Consider the following 27,220-nt stretch of genomic DNA (forward strand, 5'->3'; position numbering starts at 1 on the left):
ACACTCTTTGTCGTTTAAATAGACCGATAGCTTGCCTCCAGTGATTCAATGTCTAATCCACCAACTTCCCACTCTACAAAATTGTATGAATGCCCAAAATAAACTTCACATACTCAAGAGGCTACAACTAAAATGCAGTAGAGGGGACATGTGATCCGATTTCACCGTGGATACAGACAGATTTTGTTTATGCTGTACTGGGCGGGAACCAAATCAAGCTTGTGTCGCTCTATAGAACTCAAAGCGTAAAATGTGTTTTGATTCCTTACAGAAAAATGTTTGAAAAAATATCTTGAAAAGGAGAGATATAAATGCAATTCCATTTCCATGTGAAGGGGTGGGGCATTTGGTGCATGAATAAAAAAAGAATGTCCTGAGGAAAAAAAGTAGAAAAAAAAAAGAGAGAGATGGACCGACAGACGTGACGCAGAAACAGACAAAGAGAAACTAAAGGAGAAAGAAAGACAAAACAACAACAACAGCAGAGAGCTACGAAAGAAAGGAATAAAGATCAAGATCATTGCTACCATGAGTGTGTGCTGCAAAGTTTCAAGCCCCAGTGAGCTGGGCAAACTAGCGAGTGTCAACATGAGATCCCACGACGCAAAACATATCATTGAAAAGGAATAGATCTGGGAGGCGTCCAAATCAGGACACCCACAGTATCTGAATGGCTGTTTCTCTCTGAACAAAATTCCTCCCAAAGGATTGTGAAAATCCATGATCTATAGGCAAAAAACATGCAAACTGACACAATGAAAACACCCTGCTCCTTTTCTCCCAGTTCAAGTCACGAGTTGCCTTGTGACCTCATGAAAACTGCATTGATATGCCTCACAATGAGTACTGATGTGGAAAAAACAAAACAACAACCATCAACAAAAACAAAAGGAACACATCATGGACATGTTAGCTCTGTAATTGTTGTTTGCTTATTGCTGTTTTTTCAATTATATTTTTGGATCTTTGGGGATATACAGTCACCACTACTCCACTGGGCTGACTTCAGAGACTTTAGGGCATGAACAAGTGACTGTTCCAATTAGAAAAGGGGTCAGAAATGGCATAATCAGGGAGCAAGGAAAGTGTAGTTGATGAGGAGATAATCCAATCAACATAGAATTGATTCAGATTGTTGAACGGAAAGGCATGCATGTAAACTTACACTTTGTACAGTACGTACATATGCATGCAGTTATAATCATGCTTCTATGTTCTACTTGTTTTATGTAAATGTTTCTCTCTCTGCCCCAAGGGACCTATCCTGTACAAACATATAAGATTTTCAGTAAGTTCCTCCAACTAAAATGACAGTTGTTTTGTTGTTGTTGTTGTTGTTGTTGTTTTTTTTTTTGGGGGGGGGGGTTCAAATTGCATTAAACATTTCATATTATATTATGCAATTATGTACAATATTTTCTTTTCCATTTTTATTTTGTCTAAATTAAAGTTGTTTGCCTCTGTTAAAGAGTCTGGGTGCATGTTGTTTTGGCATAAGAAATCCGAGAACCTCAAGAGGATCAATGACAGTTCTTTAATAGCGTGTCATAGCAACGCACTAATCAGTTGAGCATTCTGCTTGTCTGACCTCCATAGAGGCTTAAATGCTTCACATGGGCAACGCTTGGTTACACCAACAGCTACAGTACACATTGTAGCTGGTGATCATCACACATTTAAGCATAAACACACACATCATTCCAGGAGATCTAGCTGCACAAGAACACATTTAGCATTTCTCTGTGACAAAATCACAGAATCAGCCACAACTGCGTCAATCTCGTGTTGGTCTTTCCATAAACATTACATACATGTGTGGCTTAATTTAAGAAGATAAGGAAGCAGACAAAAAGAGGTGAATATGGGGTTCCATATCAAAACAGACAGTACTTCTTGTTTTAATCAAAGTTTCCTGGAAATTACAAATTTTGTTCATAGAATTAGATAGATATGTGATAAAATTTGGGTGCCACAACTGTAAGATTGTAAAGTGGGTCTAAGGGTGCGTTCTCGAGAGCGCTCTAAAGAGAACCAAAGCGAACTGAACCAAAGCGTACCATACCGAAATGTGCCAGTTTTGGAGCGTTCGAGCGCTCTGTGGAGAAAACGTACTCACAAGTTATTTTTAGAAAAGGTCAAACTTGTTTGTAACAAGAATGTCATCCACCTGGCGCTTGAACTACTTACACCTGTCCTGAACAAAGAGAATGATGTCTTTGCATTGTGACGTATGCGCATGATACGCACATGCTTTACAACGAACTTTGATACGCTTTGGTACGCTTTTGGAGCACATCGGGAAGTGGTCCACTTTTGGCTCGGTACAGTACGGTATAGTACACTTTAGGAGCGTTCGAACGCTCCTCTGGCGCGGGTACGGTACGGTACAGTTCGCTTTAGGAGAGCGCTCGAACGCACCCTAACATGCACTGCAGCGATGAAATGCAAACTGTCAAATCAATGTTGAATTCTCTCTTGCACCACTATGCCTACAAGAAGAAGGAAAGGATGATCACTGACAATATTGAATACAAATACTATTTTCTTTTTCCCTAACACTTCTGCAGAGCTAGATTACTCTCTGCCAGTGATCTGCCTCACGCCCAGTCGACCTTGCACGTTAATTGCCGAGCGCAAGCTTACGACAACTTCCATGGAATGATGCTCGCACATACAACAGGATGGAAAATGGCGGATTCCGAACAGAAACCCGAGTCAGTACACTTCTCATGTTTAAAGGAGAAGTCCACCCTCATATATATACATAAGGATTGAGAGAATGCAGCAATATAAGAAGAACACATCATGGAAAGTTTGAAGAAATTTGGATACTCCGTTCAAAAGTTATGATTTTTTTTTTTTATTTCTGCACAGTCACTGCTGGATGAGAAGACTACCACAGTGTATGACATCACATGCATAGAACAATATAAGGAAAATATACAGAGAATTCTACAAAATTTCATTTGATGAAAAAAGGCTAATATTCCCCCTGCCTTCTGAAAGAGACACGTCAAAAGTTAAAATATGTTGAATTTTCTTTATACTCTCCTTACTTTACGCACATGACATTAGAAGCTGTAGTAGTCTCCTCATCCAGCGATTGCTGCACTGAAACTTCAAAAATTCGTAACTTTTGAACGGATTGCCCAATCTCCCTCAAACTTTCACTGATGTGTTCAACTGATATTGCTGCATTCTCTCAATCTTTATGTATATGAAGGTGGACTTGTCCTTTAACATCTCAAAAATTGCTCCTCCATACAACAGGGTTGTGTCTCATTTGGCATGCCCTTGCCATACCTGAGTGTGGCACCATCTGATAGTGCATGTCCTATATCATTAAATGCAAAGAGAGGTCCCTTCATGTGTGTACACAAGTTGAATGATCGCGCTACAAAGTTGAAAGCATACTTTGGTATTCAAAGACAACTTTACAAAAATTATGAAACAGGCAAGGCCCGCCCCCACCACACCCACACAAATCTTCAAGAGCAAAACAACAACAAGAAACAATTAAATGAGACAATGAACGAGGCATAACATGTAAACATCACATCACTATATGGAATGTGCTCTCTTTCAACTGCAGCAGGATGGGTAGGGACAGCCATTTTCAATGTTATAATGTACACTTCTAATAAAGAATTCCCCATCGCCCACTGAAAAAGAATAAAAAAATCAATATTTGTACTGAAGACTTAAACAGATACTATTAAAAAGAAAACAGAATATATGAAAAGCAAATAATTATATAAATTAAGCAATTAATAATTAAACTACATGGGCACCATTCAAGATTACTCTTTACACTTCAAAAAAAAAAAAAGACCAAACAAAAAAATACAAAATACCACAAAGTCAATCAAGGGAAAAATAAAAATTAATGAATGAATAAAAAAAAGCTTCAAGGAAGAACATGCACAGAACATAAACAACATATAAATAGACAAATAACAAGATAACCAATAGAGAATGAAAGAATACAGAAATAAATGAATAGATTGGGAGATAAGTAAAAGAATAAAGTGATACATGCATAAAGAAATAGATAACACAGAAACAAATAAATATACCACCGTTGGGGCAAAAGCACCTCATATCTCAACAATTTTTGAATGTTTAAGAGAGCAAAATAAAAAAACAAAACAAAAATGGATGTCAAAGCTCTTTATCTATTACGGGGATCGCCTTTCCTTTAAACACGCCATGGTGGCTTCATTTTGGGGGTTAGACAGCTGGGATTTTGACAGAAAATCCCTTACCTGACATCTAGCAATTAATCACAAAAGTGATTTTCACCAAAACTTGGGGTACAAAGCCTTGTCACCTCGGTGAAGAGATATATATACACACATAGATATGCAGGATAAATTGAATAAATTATGATAAATTATTAAAGTTTCTTTTTTCTCTCACTTCATCTGTCTCCCGTTCTTGCAAGGCTTTCTCCTGCTCTTCTCGCAAGATCTGGAGCTGCAGCACCCTGGCCCTCTCCCGATCCTCCTCCTCGCTGTCGAACAGAGATTGTAGAAAGAGAAAGAGACAAAACATATAAAAGAGATCATATATATATATTACACAGCATATAAAATAGTTTACCTCAACAGTTGAAGAGAAGGAAGATGAATTTCCATCTCCCTAGCTCTCTCCAAATCCTCCTCTTCACTGTCAAACAGAGATTGAGGGAAAGAAACAGAAAGTATCAAAAAAGAGATGAAATATATTACACAGCACATGACACAGTTCATCACAATAGTTGAAGAAAGGAAGATGAAATTATATGATCTCCCTGGCTCTCTCCAAATCCTCCTCCTCACTGTCAAACACAGATTGAAGAGAAAGAGACAAAGTATCAAAAAGAGATGAAATATATAACACAGCATATAAAACAGTTTACCACAACAGTTGAAGAGAGGAAGATGAATTCTATATCTCCCTGGCTCTCCTGCAATCCTCCTTTTCACAGTCAAACAGATAGTAAAGGAGAGAAAGAGACAAAATATGTGTGTAAGAGATAAAATATATTACATATGGCTATATAAAACAGTTCACCTTGACATGTCAAAGAGAGGAAGATAAATGTCTGTCTCCCTCTCTCTCTCTCTCTCTCCTCCTCCTCCTCCTCCTTCTTCTCATTACCAAACAAAGGTGAGAGAAGGTAACAAATTTAGAGAAAGATACAAATTTAGAAAAAGAAATATCACAAAGTATAAAAACAGTTCAGCTAAACAGTCAATCAGACGCAAGGACTTCATTAGCTTTTAACAGTTGTCAGTGTAAATCCTTGCCTCTGATTGGCTGATAGCAAATTCGTCGGTGAAAACCCCCGACGAACTCGTTGATGAAACGCCCCCCAGGTTGAAAACAGGAAAGATCTTCTTCGTCGTATCCAACATCTACACAGTCATTAGATATTTGGCCAGGACTTGGTACATCGCAGAGCCTTCTCACTTACAGCCATCAGGACAGATGAAATCCATATCATGTAACCCGCCACTGAGAGTTTGTACTGCTTACATCTTTGTATCACATAGCAACTTTCCACTTGTATATTTTCTAACCTTGGATCATTTTACACTTGATCTCTGTTGACTATCTGATTTATTTTAATAGTCTTGTATATCATCGCTGTACTTCAGTGTTATGCAAACATGACGACATTATCATCGCATTCCATTCCATTATTTTGTCATGTTAAACCATACATTTTATGTTCTAACACTGTACACAATCAACGCTTTGTTGAATTGAAAATGTTTGTTTTCAATGTTTGCTCTCAATGCAAATGATGATCATAATAATAATGAAAAACGTGATACTGACGATAATAATGATAACAATGTAATGAAGATAATAATAATATGACCACTAATACTAATCTATATTCTCTACACTAGGTTCCCAAGATACCGAGGATGAAAGAGGACCTCAAACTGTATGTTGATAGTCGATAGTCACTTGAACAATCAGTTTATCACTCTAAATGTCATCTGATCTATGACATTAGAACTACTCCTCTAACATGAGAAAGGAAGTAAGCATCTGCTCAGTCAAAGGCGTGGTTAGCTGATGCCTGAAGAACACTGCAGGATTTCAATAGCATGTTTCCTTCATCTGGATTGTGGCTAACATAATGGTAAGATTTGGCACAAGAAGCAAGATATATCATGTATGTTATACTGCAAACCTAATCACCCAGCTGGGCCAACAAAACTTGCTTTTGGGCAAGTGATACATACAAATATATGAAAAGACACATATAATTTTGTTTGCTTACCAAAAAGCATGGAGCCCGAGTCTAAATATGTACAAATTTTGAATGTGACTTTTGGAAACTTATGACGAAAGCCTTAATCTTCTACTTCCTGTCCTTCTCTTCTTTTTCTTCTTCTTCTCTTCCCCTCCTCCTCTTCTTCTTCTTCTTCTTCTTCTTCTTCTTCTTCCATCTCCTCCTCCTCTCCTTCAGTTCTCATTTCCCCCTCTTCTCCATTTTATCTGTCTTTTCCTGCTAATATCTAAAGTATCGGACGTCACTGTATCCATCACTGTCCTCCTGGACAAGTTTCTGACGGAGCTAAGAGGAGGAAGAATTATCTGCAAAATGCAGAGAATCGTTCAACAGTCACAGCCTTGATCTAGCTGTACAAGTAGATCAAAGCTGAATAAACTTACCTTTTATGATTTATTGAAGCTGAATCTTACCACTATCCTGCCCGTCTGAGAACATTTTCAAGCACACACAGATTCTTGTATCAATTCACTGCTGTTGAGAGCAGACATGATCAATATTTTGCCCAGTCAACTTAATTATATAGCACACAACATCATACAAGTGTACACGCCTAAGATGAACTAACGGTGTTTTACAAGCTAAAGCAGACGTGTCATGATTAAGAAGGGGAAAATGAATTGTATACTATTCCCCTCATTCTGAAAGAGCCTTTTATACACATTGTCATGTGTATACATTGATATACATATACACACAATGCCCTATAGAAAAGGTTCTGACTTTTTTCTTTAATTCATAACTCATGTTCATTTGTCTATTATTAAACACTCATGGAATGTTTATGCTTTACAGGATCACATGACTGAGTGCACAGAATGCAAATGCTGACAATACCGGTTTCAGTACTTCACGCTTCGTGAATTCCATTAAAAAAATCATAACAAAACTACTGAAACTACAGGGAACACAAAAAAATATCATATCCAAATCAACTGTGCTCTATCTTAAATATTATCACCATATCTTTGGAAGCTTGTTGACATTTCTCAGCACTGTGTAATCTATTCCTTTACAGGATTCAATTCACAAAAAATAAATTAAATACAGGAAAACAAAAATTATTAATCATTGCTCTGAAACACTGGAAGTCACCGCAGCACATAATGTAGGCTTTAAAAAATAGCAAATGTGTTTTTTCTATCTCACCCGAGGAATGTACAAGTATGGTGTATTAGATACATATGATTAAACAATTAACTTCAGATGGTCTGTTCTACTCATTACAATGTTTCTTTCTTGTCACCCTTCCTTTCTAGGGCATGGTAATCATACAGCACAGAGCTCCAGCAATATAGTGTGGCTTACTTTTATTTCCCCCCCCCCCTTCTTGTTTCTTGTAGATTACACGAATAGTAGTCTATAATTCCCAGACTGGAACAATCAAATCTCATTTCGAGCATTTGTGTGCGTCAACTACAACCCTTTTGCAATTTGGTGAAGTCACGGTATGCATGAAGTAAAGTTATTGCAAAATTAAAGTACGTTTACGGTGTACGTAAAACTTGAAGCCTTGCACTGCCCATGCAGGACTCTGATTAAGACATAAACCTGAATAGAACAGATGCAGTAAACATATAAAGATTATAATACTGACAGAGAGAGAGGGGAAGTGTGTATCCATACAAACATAAACACACACACACATGCCTATCAACCTGTTGAGGACCAGTCCCGAGTATACTCGGGCAAGTGTCTATGGGAAATGCGTGTTGTACCAAAATCAGCCCGTCCTAAACAGGTTTAATAAACCTGTAGGAAAAGGCGACACACATGCACATAGTACACTGCATGTGAAAGTAAATAAAATGTGAGCCACTACAAATACATGGAAGGAGAAGGAAACCACAAGCTTTAAACATACAGTGTAGAGTGTACAGTGTATAATGACTATTGGAGACATATCCATTGAAAAGCAGAAATGTATGGATAGCCATATGTCATTTAATTCAATTTCAGTAGAATATACCAAAGACGAGATAAAGTAACATGAAAAGTATATGTATAAACACATTGAAAAAAGCAAACAAACAAAAAAACAAACTTGCAGCCTGATAAGACTGTAACTTCTTTGTGTCAAAATGATAAAAAAGGAAATGATAATTTACATGATGTCAGGATGGCAAAGATAATATGAAGAAGCTCCAGCATGGAATAAAGACTACAATGTGTGTACATACACATGTATACCGTGCAACAGCTTTGAAACTCTGCACCAACCGCAGCACAGCTCCTCCATCTCTGTCGCCATGGCGATCTCATCAGTACGGGATGCTGTTCTCATCTGTCTGTTGGTGTTTGATGATGACACAACCAATGTGAACATCATACCACTATGTAACCTACATTTTACTTCCATCTATATCCCAAAAAAATGTCTAATAGATATCAACAACAATGAAGACTCGGTGTGCATGGGAACCACACATGCCCTTTTACATACAATTCCACAGTAAATTGCCACATCTCATAGTCAAAATATGAGGACACTTTGGCATAGTGGATAAGGCTCCTGACTTTCAATCGGAAGTCCTAAGTTCAAATCCCGGCGAGCACCTACATCCTTGGATAAGTCGTTTTTACCTGCCACGTCCCTCACGACCCAGGTGTATCGGTACCTGGCAATGTTAGGGTAATAACAATAATAGCGGAGCCATTTGGTGGAGTAGCAGCAACACTGTCGAGGCTCCCCTGGATAAAGAAGACCATATTAATTGTATTATCATCATAATCACTATCAAAAGGATTACTGTAAAAATGGAAATTTTCACACATTTCGCGTGACCAGAAACTACAGCAAATTAAAGCACATGTATGAAAATTTTATGCTTGTTACATTTTCCACTAATCACTGCCTTGATTCCAAGAAATTAGAAACGTGAAATTCATCTTGCTTGGTCGAGTGCGAAAAATTACTCCTGCGAAAATATTCACTTTTACATTAAGTGGTAAACCAGGGCTCCACACTAACTTTTATTTTTGGTGGCCCAAAGGCAAACTTCCGACCTTTTTTGGTGGCCCGATCAGGCCACCAACTTCTTCATTTCTGAAATTTTGGTGGCCCGACGTGCGTTTTTGGTGGCCCTGGGCCACCGGGCCACCGCTAGTGTCGAGCCCTGGGTAAACACTCAATGTGTGTGCTCACATTTGTCTGTTTCTCTCGGCGATCTCATGCTCCTCCCTGAAGGCCTCCAGCGCCGACTCCTTGGCAACGACCTTTGCGACCTCCCTGTCGGTCCTCACTGTTCTTCTCCTAGAGATGTTTCCCGAAAAATGATTCGTATCTGAGAGGGAGGAAACAGAGAAAAAAAAAGGAACAAAGAAGAGCTTGATAAGTGACAACGGTATTGCAACGTGACTTCAAACACTTTTACTGCTGTACTTTGTCACATTAGCTTGAACTGTGGAAGTTGTAGAAAGTTATTAGAACTCACAGAAGTCAATCAATTTTTTAATACCTTTCATGCTCTCACGGAAGAGGAATAACTACAGAATTATCTTTATCTTACCACGTGATGACATCATGGCCTTAAAAGAGAATAAATCTATTGTATTGACCTGCAGTTTGCAGAGTTTTCATCTGAAGTAACACTTTATCATGTGCATTATATGTTTGTGTGTTTGTGCAATGCATGCATTTGTCTGTGTCTGTGTGTGAGTGCATGTTTATACTTTGGACTGGAGGGAGGGGGGAGAGGTCATAAAAGATGCCCTATAAACTTTTATTACATCATATTCACAAGATCCATACTGCACATTTCCGGTTCGACCTTGTGCATTTGCTTTGTATTTTTAGCTGGCCAACTTGAGCGCACAGAAACTGATCTCCAGACATCTGTTGGACATATGTCGTATAATTTTGTACATGGAAATGCTGGGCCAATATTCGTGCCTGAACTGCTATGCTGACTGTTAGAAAAGAAAAAAATTTGCAAAATTACAGCATCATAAAACTAAATTATCTACCACGTGCTATGTCACTAAACTCTTTAGGATACAATGCACATGTGCCATGTAATTTATGTGTACATGTATTAAAATTTTGTACAGAGGATACTGTAGGATCATACAATGTATACAGTGTACATATTCCACTGTCTACACATGTACAGCTGTGTGGTACACTGTAGATCATTTAATACCACATGCAATTTATAAACATTACAAACTGTCCTGTGTTTAAAAGACAAAACATTGATATCCATCCACAACAACAAAATACCCACACACCCACACAACAACCACCACACAAAAGAACTTTAACAGGAAGCAGAAATACAGATGTGGGTTTTCCAGACGTGCTGTGATGAATGCGATTGGATTAAACGGTTGATTGGTCGCTGATATTCTAACTTGCCACAACCTGAAGTTGTCATGTATCATGTGTATGGATTCAAAAGATGCGCAAATCATTGCCCCTATATGTACACATTTACCATTTGATCACCTCCCAAGCTCAGGCACGGACACAATCTTCTTGCATAATTTCTTTTCTTTATATTGTACAGCTGTACAGTGTGTGTTGGAAACTTGATATACCACACCCAGTATATCATAATAAATGTTCTGTGTAAAGTGCAATGTCTCCTTCCAACTTTGTATGAAATTTATGAATGATAATAAATCTTTATAACTTCTTCCATATAATTGTAAACATTAACTACAAAAATAAAATGCAGATCACTTTAGTTTTACAGCCAATGAGTACTAAAACACAGCCCTAAAATGCACTTCAGCTGCCATAAATGTCTTTGAATAACTACTATGCAAAGATCATTAGCAATTTGATGTATTAAACATCAATATCAGCTGTGATCCATAATATGCATCAGAAGCAAAGTACTTCTACTTTAATGATATCCAAAGCCCCACGATGAATTCACATTTGTTTCTGTTTTATTTTCTCTTTACATAAATTTGTACAGAGGTTATACGGAATGGCACATTATGCAACCAGCAATTACAATGTATGCTTGTTTTTTAACAACAAGTAAACAATGCATTTTCCACAGTCAAAAATCCGTCTGTTTACAATTGCAATCAAATCTATTACAGATACAAATTTGATCTGCAAATAATCAAATCTGTATCACTGTGAGCATAACAACAGTCCTTGAACTGCTGGAACAGAGGTGTCACTTTCGCACTTTACATTCTACAACACCGGTCTCTGTATCAAGATTCCCACATCACGTAAAGTTACACACAGCGATATGCATTCTCGATTCACAAAATTCTGACAGTAACAGATTCAATCGTTCCTACATTGTACAATGAACTTATTTTGTGTCACCACTGTGGATAGAAAGACAGAGAAAGAAATATATTCACAGAAAGAGAGAGAGGGAGAGAGACAGAGAGGGAAAGGGAGAGAGAGAACTGTTCTGGTTTGGTCCTAAACCAAAGACGTGTTCTTGTTAGTCTATCATTCAGACATAATTGTCTTTATATTTCCCATATACAATTCCAAACATATTCACTACATAACAGGGTGGTCCACAACTTGAAATTTTAGCATGTTGCAAGCTCAGAATCTGAGAATATTGCAGAAATTAAATATGCGCGGAGCGCACACGATGAGTACGTAGTACGCAATATTTTGCTGCTTATCTCTCTTTGTGCTGCTTACATTCAATGTTCTCTCTCGTGTTTTGCACACAAATATCTAAAGTACCTGGTAGTTTGATGTTTCTTATGTTATGCACATGTTTTGCACATTTTTTAATACTTTTACTTTGAGCTTGTTGCAAATTCTTAAGGATGTTGCATAGCATGTTGCTGGCTTTTTAGGATGTTGCACAAGAATTTTAGCATGTTGCAGCGACATGCTAAAACCCCTCGTGGACCACCCTGCATAAGTCATACTGCAGACGGTAATTCAATTTCAATTCTAGCAATAGCAGCCCTTTTTTGTCTTTTCTGCTTTTAAGACTAATTCTGTGAGAATGCTTCTCTACATACTCGGCTTCAAATAGATACAATACACCTTTGTATCTGTACAGTGATACATTGTAGCTCTTTTTGAAATTAAATTAGAAAGCTGTAAAGTAAACATATCAAATCACTTCCAAGAACAGTCTACCATGGTGGTTCATTCTGTGGGGAGAAATATCAATAATTCTAATCTGTAAGAAGATCAATCTTGCTCCAATTATGAATTGCAGAAGAAGTTTTTCATGTGTCACGGTATTAAACATTGTCTTACTTTTGTTTTGCTTTGTGTGGTGTTGTGTTTTGAGGAGGGTCTAGATTATCTTGTGATATTTGTGGGTCTGGATTTGTAGACTACAAGATAAAAAATGTATTTCTCAGTGACCGTGACAGTGGTAGGCCTGCACACCAAATTCTTTACAGACTTTGTTTTGCCTACTAATGCGGTCAAACGTGTATTGACACACATCACAGAACCATCCAAGGGCATGTTTTATTGGCAAGAGTCCACAGCAGAGAGACAACAGTACGAATCTGTCTGCGAGGGCTCCATTCACATTAAAAAAATAAGCGTGACCATCAAAGCACTACAGGTTCATCTAATCTGTCTTCTAATCATTACATACTGCATTTTCCTATAGTCTTCTTGTGACACTGCAGTTGATATTAAAGGACAAGTCCACTTTCATATACATGTGGATTGAGTGAATGCAGCAATATTAGTGGAACACATCAGTGAGAGTTTGAGGAAAATCAGACAATCCGTTCCAAAGTTATGAATTTTTAAAGTTTCTGCGCAGTCCCTACTGGATGAGAAGACTACTACAGTGTATGATGTCACATGCGTACAACGATATAAGGAAATAAAAAGAGAATTTCACAAAACTTTACTTTTTGAATAAAGTGCACATTTCTTAGACTTGTACCTGACATACGTTAAGGGTAATATTATTCCCCCTGCCTTTGAAAGAGAGAAGTCAAGTGTTCTTTGGTTACGCGAGAAAAGTGAAAATATGTTGAATTTTCTTTATTCTTTCATTATATTGTTGTACTTTATATGTGATATCACAAGCTAGAGTAGTCTTTTCATCCAGCCGTGACTGAGCAGAAAGATACAAAATTCATAACTTTTGAATGGATTGTCCGATTTCCCTCAAACTCTCACTGATGTGTTCTACTAGATTGCTGCAGTCACTCAACCCACATGTCTACAATGTATGAAGGTGAACTTGTCCTTTAAGAAGTACAGTGTAAAGTGGGAGTCGAGTTTGGGGAAGGAAAATCAGTTTGAAAGAAACGTGTACACTGGGTTGCTTCAATGGGGGTTTTGCCACAAGCAATTCTGCTTGAGATCATTTCATTGTTTTTGGAATGTGAATTGGGATCACAAAGTGGTGTATGGCAGCGCCCCATCATCCATGAGTTATTAATTCTGCTAGAAACTAGCTCCTGATTGACAACTTAAGGTCATGTTATTTGTTTTTTCTCAGAGTGAAAGCTCCATGAAATTCACTATATTTACTCACTATACAGATGACTGTTAAAGGACAAGTTCACCTTCATAAAGATAAGGATTGAGAAAATGCAACAATATTAGTAGAACACATCAGTGAAAGTTTGAGGAAAATTGGACAATCGATGCAAAAGTTATGAATTTTTTAAATTTTTGTGTTGGAACCGCTGGATGAGGAGACTACGACAGCTTGTGAGTCATATGCGTACAACAGTATAAAGAAAATGTAAAAGAAAATTCAACATATTTTCACTTTTTTCGCATAATAAAAGAGCACTTGACTTGCCTCTTTCTAAAGGCAGGGGGAATAATATTACCCATAACATGTGTCGGTAAGGAGTCAGGGGAATGTGTGCTTTTTTCAAAAGATGGAATTTTGTGAAATTCTCTTTATATTTTCCTTATATTGTTGTACGCATGTGACATCTAAGTTATTCATACACAGCAGCAGTCTTCTCATCCAGCGGGTACTGCACAAAAACTTCAAAAATTCATAACTTTTGAACGGATTGTCTGATTTTCCTCAAACTTTCAATGATGTGTTCTACTAATATTGCTACATTCTCTCAATCCTTATGTTTATGAAGGTGAACTTGTCCTTTAAATACGGCTGTCAAAGGAGCACACAGCATCTATGTACAACAGTGTAACAAACCTAAGACTTAAATGATCTTTTACTGTGCCCACACCTGCTACAATAAAACCAGAAATTTTGCTTGCATGAAACTTTCAAGAATTTCACAAGGAGCCAAGTTCGCAAGAGTAAAATGCACTCGAAAGTTTTGTCTACACAATATACATTGTAATCGTATATTTGTATGTAATATACTATTTTTTTCTCATAGTCAGAAAAGATGGACTCATTTTTGCATCTCAGTGGAAAAAAATAATAACAATAATAAATTTAAAAATACATTTTCAAAACGTAATCAATTCTGTGAGTGCATATAAATACAATGTAAATGGGCTGAGCTTGGGTGGGGGGGGGGGGGGGGTGAGGGTTGTGTTTCATTCAAATAGGCCTACACAATGACTGAGACTGTGATGACTTAGAAAATTTGTGTCTTTCTCACATTCCAAGTTTTTGCCAGAAAATGACAGAAAACTTCTTACAACTCAGCAAAAACATTTTGAATGAAAAGACTATGAATGTTCTGCAAAATCTCTGAAGGTTTGTTTGTATTTTTTTCTTCAAAATGTGATTGCTAACAAAGCTGTCACCAGTGTCCCCTTCCCTTCCCCCCCAAAAAAAACAAAAAACAAAAAACAAAAAACATGGCCATTAGGGCTAGCACAAGCATGATGGTTACATGTAACTGCTACTTTCAGACACATTGAGCACCTGTCTGGTGACTTCATACACCCTACAAAAAGCTACACTGAGAATCTGCACTCCTCGCCTAAAAAACCCTGCCAGTTGGAGTGGAAAAAAAAAGTGAAGAAACTAGAAATGTCGCTACAGCGACTGGTTATACCCCCGTCAAACAACATTTCATAAGCTTTGGTCAAAACAACATTTGATAAGCTTTGGTCAAAAAACTGAGGAAGTAGTTAAATCCGCAAGATCTTTCCTTGATCTTCTGCCATTAATATGCCGTTACCATGGCAACGTACTTTCGGGTACTGTCGAAAAATGCGTCTTGCACATCTACAACCAAAGGCACACGTCTGTACCAAGTTTCATGGAAATTGGGCAAAAACTGAGGAAGTAGTTTGCAACACAAAATTTTCCATCATTTTGGCTCATAATATGTGAGCTGTTACCATGGCAACATACTTTTTGTCACTGTCAAGAAATGTGTCATGCTGACCTATATCCTAAGACAAACATTCAATATGAATTCCATGAGAATTGGAAGAACACTGATGAAGCAGTTTTGCCATGAAGCATTTTGCCCTATATTTTACCAATAACATGCCGTTACCATGGCAACACACTTTTTGCCACTGCAGAAATATGTGTCTTGCACATTAACATATTCAGATGAACATCTGTACCTAATTTCATAAAAATTGATCAAAAACTGTGGGAGGAGTTTGCGACGCAAGATTTGTACCCATTTTTGCCCATAATATGCCGTTACCATGGCAACGTACTTTTGGGTACTGTCAAAAAATACGTCTTGCACATCTACAACCCAAGGCACACATCTGTGCCAAGTTTTATGGGAATCGGTTGAAAACTGAGGAAGTAGTTCGCGACGCAAGATTTGTACCCATTTTTGCCCATAATATGCCGTTACCATGGCAACGTACTTTTGGGTACTGTCAAAAAATACGTCTTGCACATCTACAACCCAAGGCACACATCTGTGCCAAGTTTAATGGGAATCGGTTGAAAACTGAGGAAGTAGTTCGCGACGCAAGATTTGCAACGGACCGACCGCCCGACCGACCGCCCGACCGCCCGACCGCCTGACCGCCCGACCGACCGCCCGACCGACCGTCCGCTGATTCCTATATACCCCCTTCAAACTTCGTTTGGCGGGGGTATAAAAAAAAAAAAAAAAAAAGATAGGGAGCATTTCACTGAAAGCGTGAGAAGAACAAGTTCCCGATTGAAATCCCAAATATGTTATGATTCATCAAAAGCACTCTGTCAATACACTGAAGTGTCGTTCTGTGGCAATCCTGGGGCTGGGTACACATACAGTGTACACATAACACACGTTGGAGTCCCAGGGTATGACTTCAAATACACAGATTGTATCACGAAATTTCGCAGAGTACTTTAATACACCATTATTATGTCAGTAATATACCTTTGTACACAATGTTAATGGAATGTACTGTGTTTTGACATGTAGAATGTTTTCCAACTTGGGTTTGATGCAGACATCCTTTTAATCACTTTACTGTAATTTTACAGCTTGATTGGAACACAGTCAACTCAGTATAAGTTTTATCTATTGACATTCATGTAAAAGCCTGAACTTCAACAACATTTTACTTTTCAAGTAAACGCACACTTTCTAGAATCATTTTGGTCTCAAGAAAAGAACTTCAGCATTTTAATAGCTTAATGCACTTTTGTAAATTCAGGCAGAATTGACTGTATATGTTCCATAGTTTTAAAAAAAAAAGCCTAATTATGACACAAAAACGGAATAAAAATTCTTGTTGTGACCTCATAATATGAACTGCAACAAATGTCTCAAATCAAATACAACTGATCTACTGTATCAGACACCACAATTTCCTGTGGTTTTAGTATTGCAAATTGCCCTGGCATTCATTAAATTCAATATTAAATACGTGAATAAATAATGCGTAAGTATTTCCTCTTAAGTAACAAAAATGCGATACTGAAAATCACTGAACTTGCTCCTTGGATAGAGATACAATGTAAATCTCTTATTTTGTCACTGTGGTTCTCATCTGATTAAACTCAACTAGTCAATAACAATGTTTCAGGTCCAGATTTGCAGCATGCTTTGCTTGTGAAATAGTCATGTCATGATTCAATATTCCTTAGATCCAGGCAAGGCATCACAGTTTTCCTTCAAGAATGAGAACATTATGAATTGGCATGGGTTACTGTATACACCATATATTTCGCGAGTCTAAATTTTCGCGAATCGGGAAATCCCGACGATTTCGCGAGCGGTTGAATTCGCGATCGTGGAGTCCTGTACTGAACGGAGAAATGTACATGCGTACCTCACATTCACATCGGGATCAGAGTCAATATTTTCGCGTGTCTTTAATTTCACGAATAGCATCCGACTCGCGAAATTACTCGCAAAATATTCGGTGTATACAGTATATTTGGTGCCTCTTTCAGGAGACAGTCTGAGGAAAAAGTCACCACTTACTTTCTTCGGACTGAAGCTGGTATGCGAGGGCGCCATCTTCGTAGACGCTCCACTGCTTCGCCACTGCAGGGGAAAATAAGAAAGAACAATGGAAAAAGCGATGGATAATTCGTTAAGATATGTCCTGGCATTTAGAAATAAAAAAATGTAAATATAATACATGTACAATTGTGCATTGTACATGCTTGAACAAATATCAAGTGCTATAGTCTTTCAGTGAAAACACAAATAGAACACTCACAAAAGATAACTTTCTTGTATCCAGTATTAATTGACGAGACCTCTGCCATTCCGTTGAATCTAATTTCATCAACTTTGATGATATTCGAAGTCAACTGGGATATGGCACGCTCATCACGAGAACACTGCAGCTCCCATGTTCAATTAATACATGTACGACGAATGGATGATGCCCCTTCAATAGCATAACAGGGTAAGACATCACAGCCAATGGAAAAAGACATAATGTATTATTTTCATATTATGTCAACACTTCCCTCCCATAGAATGATGGCAGAATGCATCTACAGCAACGTACAGCAACGATTAACACTGGGAACAGTGATTTAAAAAAAAATGTTCGAATTATCACATTCTATACATATTTACCTTGTACATAATTGTGTAGATATTTCAATTGTATCACAAAACACCCTACAATACAACAATTTTGCAAAAGTCGCAAATATACGGATAGCCCTAATTTCCTCAATAAACCATACAACTGTAGACGACTTATTGTCGAAACAGTCTTTATTGAGACTATTGTTTACATTTCATATAAGATTAGTTAACATTGATTACACTGATTAACATTTTCATGTTGGTTATTTTTATCCCTAACTCACATTTTAGAACTATTTTTGCAAATGTTAGCATGAGGCTTTAATGAACATTTTACAGTCGTCCCACAAATTCTCTGCAAATGAAGTGGCTGAAATATTAGTCAGCCATGGTTGGTATGACACACAGAATGAGTCACCGTCTATCCAGGGTATTAAAAACTCCCCTTATACTGGATCCAAGTGACAATTTAGACCCCCCCCCCCCCCTCCTTTTATGACAGCATTGCAGAGTACAACCTGTACATATCCTGGCATTGAAGGCTACGAAATCAACCCTGGCTTTAATTGGATAAAAATTGCATTTTAATTTATGAGCAATCATCACGTCATGACGTCACCACACTGTACAATGCTACACGTATTAACACATCCAGCAGTGTTCATCATAATAGGCACCACATCATAATCTGCAAATATGCTTTGAATCATTATTCCATAATGACTTCAGAGTGAATTGCATACATTGTATCTCAACCTTGATTGCAGTGTATGGTTCAGATGTCTGCAATATCTACAACTGTATATGTACAGGATGCTGTGTATTCTTTTCAAGAGCCTGCCCTATCAGAGTTTCATGCGATCAGGTCTGGATTTATTGGACCCAGTAACAAAAACAAAACAAAACACAAACAATTCAATGATAATAATAATAATAATTATAACAATAATAATAATAATAATGACATAAAATAATTAAATGCCAATCAGCTGGAATGTCAAAGCACAGTGAATACCAAAAAAAGAAAAGAAGAAAGATGAGTCAAACAGTTTAACATTCATATTAAGCATGCATATCTTGCAAATATTTCATATGTTTATCATACATCCGAAATTTTCACACAAAACCTGACAGATGAAGATCACTACCACTGTAACTGTTTGATTTTATACTACAAATGTACTTTATATTAAACTGCTTTTCATTTTTATCCTGTTTAATAAATAATGTTAATACTTTTTACTCCTTACAGAATCAAGGCAATACTGTATGGTATGAATGCTGATGCTACAATAGAGAAAAAAAAATTAAACAAAATTTGTATACTGTGGAGTGAAGTTCACGACTTGCGATCGCTTCTTTCAGACTTACGGTATAAGCACACAAGTATCGGAACTGAAATTAACAGCTGTGCTCGTGTTATGTTAATCTCCAATTCAGCGCACAGACCTGATACAGACAGGAAGTTGTTCATTATCTGTGCTGTCAAGTGTTTCCGCAGCGCATTCCAGGGTACACAACTCAATTCATCATAGCAAATGGTATATATCAGCAATATAGTGTGATATTATTTGGGTCAGCACATAACCTCTGGATCATATGCAAACACTTAATCAAGTGCAGTGTACACTTGTATTTAAACAGTCTCATTGAAAGTATTTGTGTACAACTGTACATTACATGTACAAGTGTATGTTGTTCACTTCACTTCGATTATTCATTACAATGTTTCGTTTTTTAGCATTAATATTTCGCTATTGCTGCGTACATTGAGTAATTTTACAATGTATTGTTTATGCTATTTTTCTTACAAAAGAGAGGGATGTGTGTATTACAATGTACATTTATGTCCATAAAACTGAAGATAGATCTATAAATTAGTAAAGCCCCGATTCACTAAACTCGCTATATGTGTTTTATGTTGCATAGGAAAATGTATGGTACTTGTACAAATGGGCTATTACATTTGCAGGGCTCGACACTAACGGTGGCCCGGTGGCCCGGGGCCACCAAAATATTTTGAAAAGTATGTCAATAAATTCGTAACTTTTTGCGCCGGAAATTAGCAGATAAATCTGTTCAAAGGATGGATGAAAAGGACTGAATGAATGCCTGAGAGTGAGTGTTGCAAGTTTGTTGAAGTTTATTTATGAGTAGATATGTCCAACTTCTAATTCTTACTATCATAAATCTTAAATATCTGACTCATTAAAAAAAAAGGACTTTTAATGTTTTTTATTGTTTTTTTTCGGGACACCAAATTTTTCTCTCGGGCCACCAAAAATTTGAAATTTAGGATTTTGGTGGCCCCGTCGGGCCACCAAACAAAAAAAGTTAGTGTCGAGCCATGACATTTGTAATGATATCATGGTCTCACACAAGTTGTCCATTGTTGAGAACACACATTTTCCCTACGGTTCCTTTCTTGAATATGAAATCAAGAAGAGGAGGTTGTGCAGTTTGTATCAAAATATTGTTGTCATGTTGCCAACCCAGTAGTGACAACTCTTTTTTTTGGGGGGGGGGGGGGGTGGGAGGGGTTATAAAATGCATTGTCCAAGTTGTAGCTTGCTATTTTATCAAGCAAAACCACTATTTATTATTCTTGTGTTCTAACCAAAATAAAAGTTGTGATGATCATCACTAAAATCTCACTTCTATCATAGATATATTACAGTTGGGATATCATTATTCAGTTAAAACAAGAGACACTTCTATAGATAGTAAATTTCCACAATTCTGAGGCTGTTGTAGAAGTACTGTAGAAGGAAGTTACAGCTGCCAAGGATTTTAGACAATTCTGTCAAAGTGATGCAGGACAAAAGTGCAAGTTGCTAAAAGCTCTGTAAAGCCTCAAAGGCATTAATGCCCTGAATGCACTCAAACCCACTGAACTATGCGAGTACAGGTAATGCAAGTTGTTAACTGGCACTTGATGTACACGGCTAAACTCATGGGGACTCTTTGAGAACTATTACTGTGGCATATACCAGCAAGCAGGTGAGCTGTTCTGTGTACATGTACACCCAGGTGGCGACAATGGTGGAAGCGATCAAGCATGACTTCCCACAGCATGAAGTCAGCAACAAAATGGCTTCGCCTACTATCCACAGTTGTACAGCTGTATATATTCACTCATTTTTACTTTACTTTTTTTTTCCCCCACAAGAATCTAATGCCTCAGTGAAATACATGTACTTCCATGCAGTACAATTTGTTTTTTTTTTTCTTAAGATGATCCCCTATACAAGAGTTTGTGATTTTCCAGTTCATAAAGCTGAATTCTATGTCTTAAAGGTAGGGTTAAATGGACATCACAAATTAACAGGCAGAGTGCAGCAGACCTTTTAAAAATTGTACCATACTACGAGTACAATGTATGTGCCTACTTGCCATGGCAATGGAATCTGACTGCTGGGCCAGTATCAAAATGAACAGGTACTACCCTGTAAGATGCAATTGGCATAATGCATGGCTTGACATTTGTGGTGGCCCTGGGGCCACTAAAAATTGATGTTGTGCCACCAAACTTGTTATACAGGTTATCTTTTGGTGGCCTAATCAGGCAACTAAGATTCAGAATGTATTGCAAACTTTCCTTTTTATACATGGGGGCCACCAAATTTTAGATCAATACAAACATTCTATTGGCTCAAACGCGTCAATAGCAACAAAAAAAGTTAGTGTCGAGCCCTATAATGTGTAGACTCTAGCCCTTCCATTTTTTTTTTAAAGAATTTATGTGTACTGTGCACAAAACCTGTTGTATTGATCTACTGGTGGCAACACAGGGTCTGTGAAAAGATATTATCTCCCACACGGTAGGATGAAGATTCCTTAGTATCAATGGCAAGGGTCCGATTGACTTTTACTTGCCCAACAGTGAGCATCAGTTTACTCCAGGCAAGTTGGCATCATGAGTTCAAAGCACTCTGGGTATACCCCTGTCAAAACACCTCATAGACATAGCAATTATTTCAAATCAATACACAAAGTGTGATAACACTGGAAGTCACAGAAACAGATGATTTTCCTCATCATCTGTAACACATAAAAGGAGCTACATTGTAGAATGAAAAACTATTTTTTACTTATTGATGGCTGTTTGTTTGAGACTTAGTGCCATATTGAGTCCATCTTACACTAGGTTCTGCCTCCCATGATAGATGCCTCTCAGACCACAAGGTACAATGTACATGTTGTATGTTTGAATAAGTGACATTATGATGTACATGTACAGAGCTGTACACTGTATTGCAACTGACTGACAAATTGCCCTGTAGACATCTAGTATATACACGTTGTACGCACCAAAATAATCAGTGTTTTACACGTATGTGGGTATACATGTACAGTATGTACCGTATGTACAGTATGTACTGTATGTACCACTGGTCAGCAGGCCAAAGTTTTACAATATTGGTGTACAGCTGTAGCAAGTACACTAAGGGCACATTTTCTTTAAGAAGGAAAACCATCATAACTATCCCAGTTCTCTTTCAAAAAACCAGAACAACTACAGTACCTGTATTCCTGTAGTACAAGTTGCTGGATTGTGTTCAGTTTCAGCTTGTGACGTAGATTCTCTGATAAAATAAAATGTCTTTATTATCTATTCTTCAATATATACAGTTGCAGCACACACACAAGCATCATGTACAATGGTAAAGTGAAACATATTCCCAAAACTGTTGCATGCTTTCAGGAATAATGCACAAATAAACACTAATACAATGTATAAATGCAGTGCTGTAAATGAAATGTGTCCATGTTTAGTTCAGAGCAAAGCTAATTACACTCTGAGCCATGTAAACTGTTTGACTGGCAAGAAAGTTTGAATTAGTTATTGACCATGAAGTTCAAGAAAGCACATACTCATTGTGCCACACCAAACAATCAGGTACAATGTCATCCAAATTTAACAGTATCAGAGCTACATCAAATTTTGACTGTGCTGTCCTGTTTTATGGATACAATTTCACGTGCTGAACTACTGTGTATCTAATACACTGTAGCTCAATGGATATCGATGCCTGGTTAACCCTACACAGGAAAAGTGGACTGTATAGGCCCTAATGGCAATGGAGTGGGCACTACACGAGCAGCACTACATGAAAACCGAACTATATATTGTCAATTTGCAGAGTGACAATCTAACAAATGTTCATTGAAAAAGTAACAAATTTGTGTCACACAATGATACCAGACAAAGCAGAAATACTGCAGTGCAAAAGGCATCAATAACATTGTACACACTGTATACAAAGTATGTGTACTATCCCATGACTCTGCTCTATTTATAAGCAAAGTTTTGGTCTTATAACTTCTGTCTATCGACTATAGCAGCACCCCTGCGAGGATAAAGTTCCTTGTCAAAGAGCTCTACCACAGCCAGCTTAAATGGAGTTGAACTGTAGACCCAATTAAAAGGTAGGGGATCAATCCATGGTCTGATTACTTCCAATGGACAGCTCACACAGCGCACACAGGGTATGACGACACATAGGGGGAGTGGCTTCTGCGCTTGTAACGCGTATTTTCTAACCGCTGTACGCTCATTATCTGATCGCTGGAGATCCACACGCGAATGCAGCTTTTCGGCGTTGTTTGCAAACATGATTTGGGTCACATTTTCATGCGTGCTCGTAAAAAAAGGGGGTGATATTGCTGTGATTTCAAAGTTAAATTTCTCAAGATAGAAACATCATTTCGCCATGAAATTTGAAATATATCTTAATGATGTCATTCTCTTTCATATGAAATAATTCACAATTCGTTTCTCACAGAATTTCAAAAGTTACAAAAATGCTCCAGACACCCTACTATGAAGCCAGACGTGGTCTCCACAGATGAACATATATCCACGATGACAAGATACGGACCTACAGTATCTTTCGGTCAAATGGTTTGCTAACAAGTGAAATAGATCTACGAAGTAGTATTTCATAGACTTGTCATGACAAAGAGTCAGAGTTTTGCTCCCTCTCAGTCAAGAATTTCTATACTTTGTCTTTGGTACTACTAATCACAGCAGCCTACACAGTGAAGTAGATCTACCGCTGTACTTTGCCACATCGTCAAAAGGTGATGCACTCCAACAACACTGGCCTAAATCAAGTTATGACATCACGCAAGATGGGTGGTAGATCCCCTATAGATCTAGATCTAATGTAAGGATGTTTGCAATCGCTATAACTGCAATCCTAGGCATGGCATTACAGAGACTCCAACCCCAAGCACCTTCTGATCTGGAGATTCTCCCGCCCGAAACCCCTAGCAAACGGGAGACTCCAAGTTGATGTGTGCGAAGCGCGAAGTTCCCAGGGTTCTAGATGTTCTCTGGTGCTATCTAAGACTTATTTTTTCAACATTATGCAGCTGTCATTTGTATGACGCACCTCTTGACCCCCGGGATAGGTGCGTCAAAGTACCAATGTGCGTCATACCTTTTAGGTACCATGACGTACCCTCCGTCACAAAAAGTGACACACCTTCATGAGACATTGACGCATTAACCATGAAAAATGGTGACGCACCTCTTCGTGAAAATGACTGACCCTTGACGCACATGTTATTCGCGGTACGTACCAGACTGGAAAAGTGTGCGCTCACGCAATTCGCCGCCTGCGAACTGTGTGCACCGAACGGAAATTCGCGCGCGTGAATCCCTGTCGCCTACGGACCCTCGGATGTTTACATGGATCTCCGTGGTATCCCCAATGTGTGGGCGGCGGCTGGGGAGCGTGAGTATAGGCCGCGTTCATGCGAATTTCGTAGCCAGAATCACAAACATGAATCATGATTCAAAACGGCGTTTCAAATCACGGTCTCAGCGGAAGAGCGTTCATGCGGGCTTTCGCAACGCTGATTCTGGCTCTGCTCATCCTTTGCCATTGCGCAGCGCACTGCGCAGTTTCTGCAACTCGAGCCAGACCTCCTAAATGCCAACTGATCAGTCAGTTTATTATAGGCCTTTACGTTTTAATTTCGGTGAATACTTTCCAGTACTAAGGTGTAACATTTTGGCTCTTCCCACAGAAGGGAATAATCCTAATTCTTCGTCTCTCCAATTGTTTCCTTAGGTAGACACAGCGCTGCAGCCATTACTTTTATCAACTCAATCGGAGAGTAATTACATGTATTATTTTACACAGCTAACGTTAGATACTAGCATAGAATCGGTGTATGGCGTTGATGTAAACAAATAAGTGCAAGTATGGTACCGAAACACACGATTCATAAGACGTACACAAGCGCGCGAACAGAGCAAGAAGCTGTGGGATACCACTCGAGACACGCATGCGCACAACGCACAATGACGTCATAGAATCATGATTGAAATCACGGTTGCGTTCATGCGGTTTCTGCGATCGTGATTCTGGCAGAATCATGATTCAAAACGCCCCTTTTTCCGCGTTTCAGATCGGCGTTTTGAAACGCGTTTAAATGGAAAAATCGCATGAACGCAACGCAACTAAACACGTTTAGCGACTAAACGTGTTTAGAAACGCAATTCTAGTTTCGCATGAACGCAGCCATAGTAGCTTAGCTGCACACACTGTAGCCAGCTGCCACTACACTACAGTCCCCTATTTCGTTTTGAGTCGGGGTAGAAGCGTTCCGTTGTGCAATGTCTGCTTGTATTTCTCTTCTTCTCCATCCGCTTGTCCCTTTCCTCTCAAGAACGAAATGATTTTTAGAGTGTTGTGTGTGTTTTTTGTAACGTTATAGCATCATTTTTCTGCAAGGAAGAGGTGAGTTTCTGTTCGTGTATTGCGATGTGCACTGCAGTATGTGCAGATGAAAAGCGTTCGAACTTTCTTTCCCGAGGCCGAGTATCGTGGAAATTCGATGTAGCAAATCATAGGCCTATTTCTAGGCCTATCAAAAGAGATCTCATATAACAGAATACTTATAACAAACTATTTTCCGGTCAAAATGAATTGATTTCCTTTGTTTTGTATCGTTTATTGACTTGATCCTAAGGATCTCGTCGCAATACCGAGTTTCCAATGTCTATACAGCTGTATTTATTTTCGCGTAGCTTTCGGTGCTGCCAACTTTTGCTAGGGCCTAATTAAATTTACTACACTAAAATTACCGTTCTCCACTGTCGTTTCTCACACCTTGTTTGGTACGATTTCTTCCATTTTATATCACTTTATCCGTTCCCTTTGTACTTTGAAGTATTTTACGTAATTCTTTCAAGTGTCTCGCACTGCTAGTTTCGTAACGGCGATTTTTCCGCTTGCTGCAATCACTTTTTCGAACCGAAGCGACGAAGTTTGATACCAGCCGCTTCAGTGTGCTGTGAGTTGTCTTTCTAAATACATGTACCGGTATTTGTGTTGTTGGGAGGTGTTGATACTTTGTATTTGTTATTTATTTTCCTAGGTGTTTGTCTCGAGGGACTACATTGTATGCGTGTTTCTTAATGTTGATAGGAAAAGGCTAAAATTGTGTGAGTGATGTCTGATGGTGATGATGATAACTATGCTGGTGGAAAAAGACGGCTTACTGTGAATGCTGAGCGTACGGTGTGCCGTTTGTTTTATTTCACTTTCCCTCTTATTCTTCTTTCCCCCTTACTCTTCTTTTCCCTCCCAAGAATGATAAAAAAAAAGAAATTACATACACCTCACTACAAAAAAGAACCACGTGCTACCAACCTTCGTAAAGTTAAATCTAAATGTTCAACATCAGCAAAGAATAAGGGGAAAGCACGAATGACAATAAATCAGAGCGAAGAGATTGTGTTACATGCAGTCTCTTCGTCTCGAAGAAACTTGACACCCCACCTCTCTCCCCTTGAGGAAATTTCCACAAAAGCAGGTGCCACACCCAGGTGCGTGCCAGACGAAAGAATGCGCGCACTGGAATAAACAGCGTGTAAATATCCTGGAAATATCCATCGAAGAACCAGCTCATTAGTAGAATTAAAGGAATCATTGCAAAGATATCATGATTCTATAGCCTTTCTTTTGGCGCATAGTAGGAAACATCAAACAGTCGAATATAGTGTACTTGATCGAATATCTTATGTTCCCTGAACACTAAAAACAAAAAGGATCGATTAATCAGTCAATTAAAAATGCAATCACAGAA

The 27,220-nt window shown here is 38.2% G+C and overlaps 1 protein-coding gene across 1 annotated transcript in view; it reads right to left on the minus strand.

The window, feature by feature from the left end:
* The window catches only part of LOC139713195 (uncharacterized), a 41,812-nt gene that overhangs the window by 12,760 nt on the left and 1,832 nt on the right, over nucleotides 1-27,220 (minus strand). The window contains exons 2-4 of the mRNA XM_071624947.1: nucleotides 17,552-17,614; nucleotides 9,438-9,576; nucleotides 4,420-4,513 (exon numbers count right to left, since the gene is read on the minus strand). Coding sequence (XP_071481048.1) covers nucleotides 4,420-4,513; nucleotides 9,438-9,576; nucleotides 17,552-17,614 — 296 coding nt within the window. The remainder of the gene's footprint in view (nucleotides 1-4,419; nucleotides 4,514-9,437; nucleotides 9,577-17,551; nucleotides 17,615-27,220) is intronic.

This window comes from Diadema antillarum, unplaced genomic scaffold (assembly GCF_040938485.1).
Source record: "Diadema antillarum isolate AM-2024a unplaced genomic scaffold, OU_Dant_1.0 scf00000043, whole genome shotgun sequence".
NCBI classification, from domain to species: Eukaryota; Metazoa; Echinodermata; class Echinoidea; order Diadematoida; family Diadematidae; genus Diadema; species Diadema antillarum.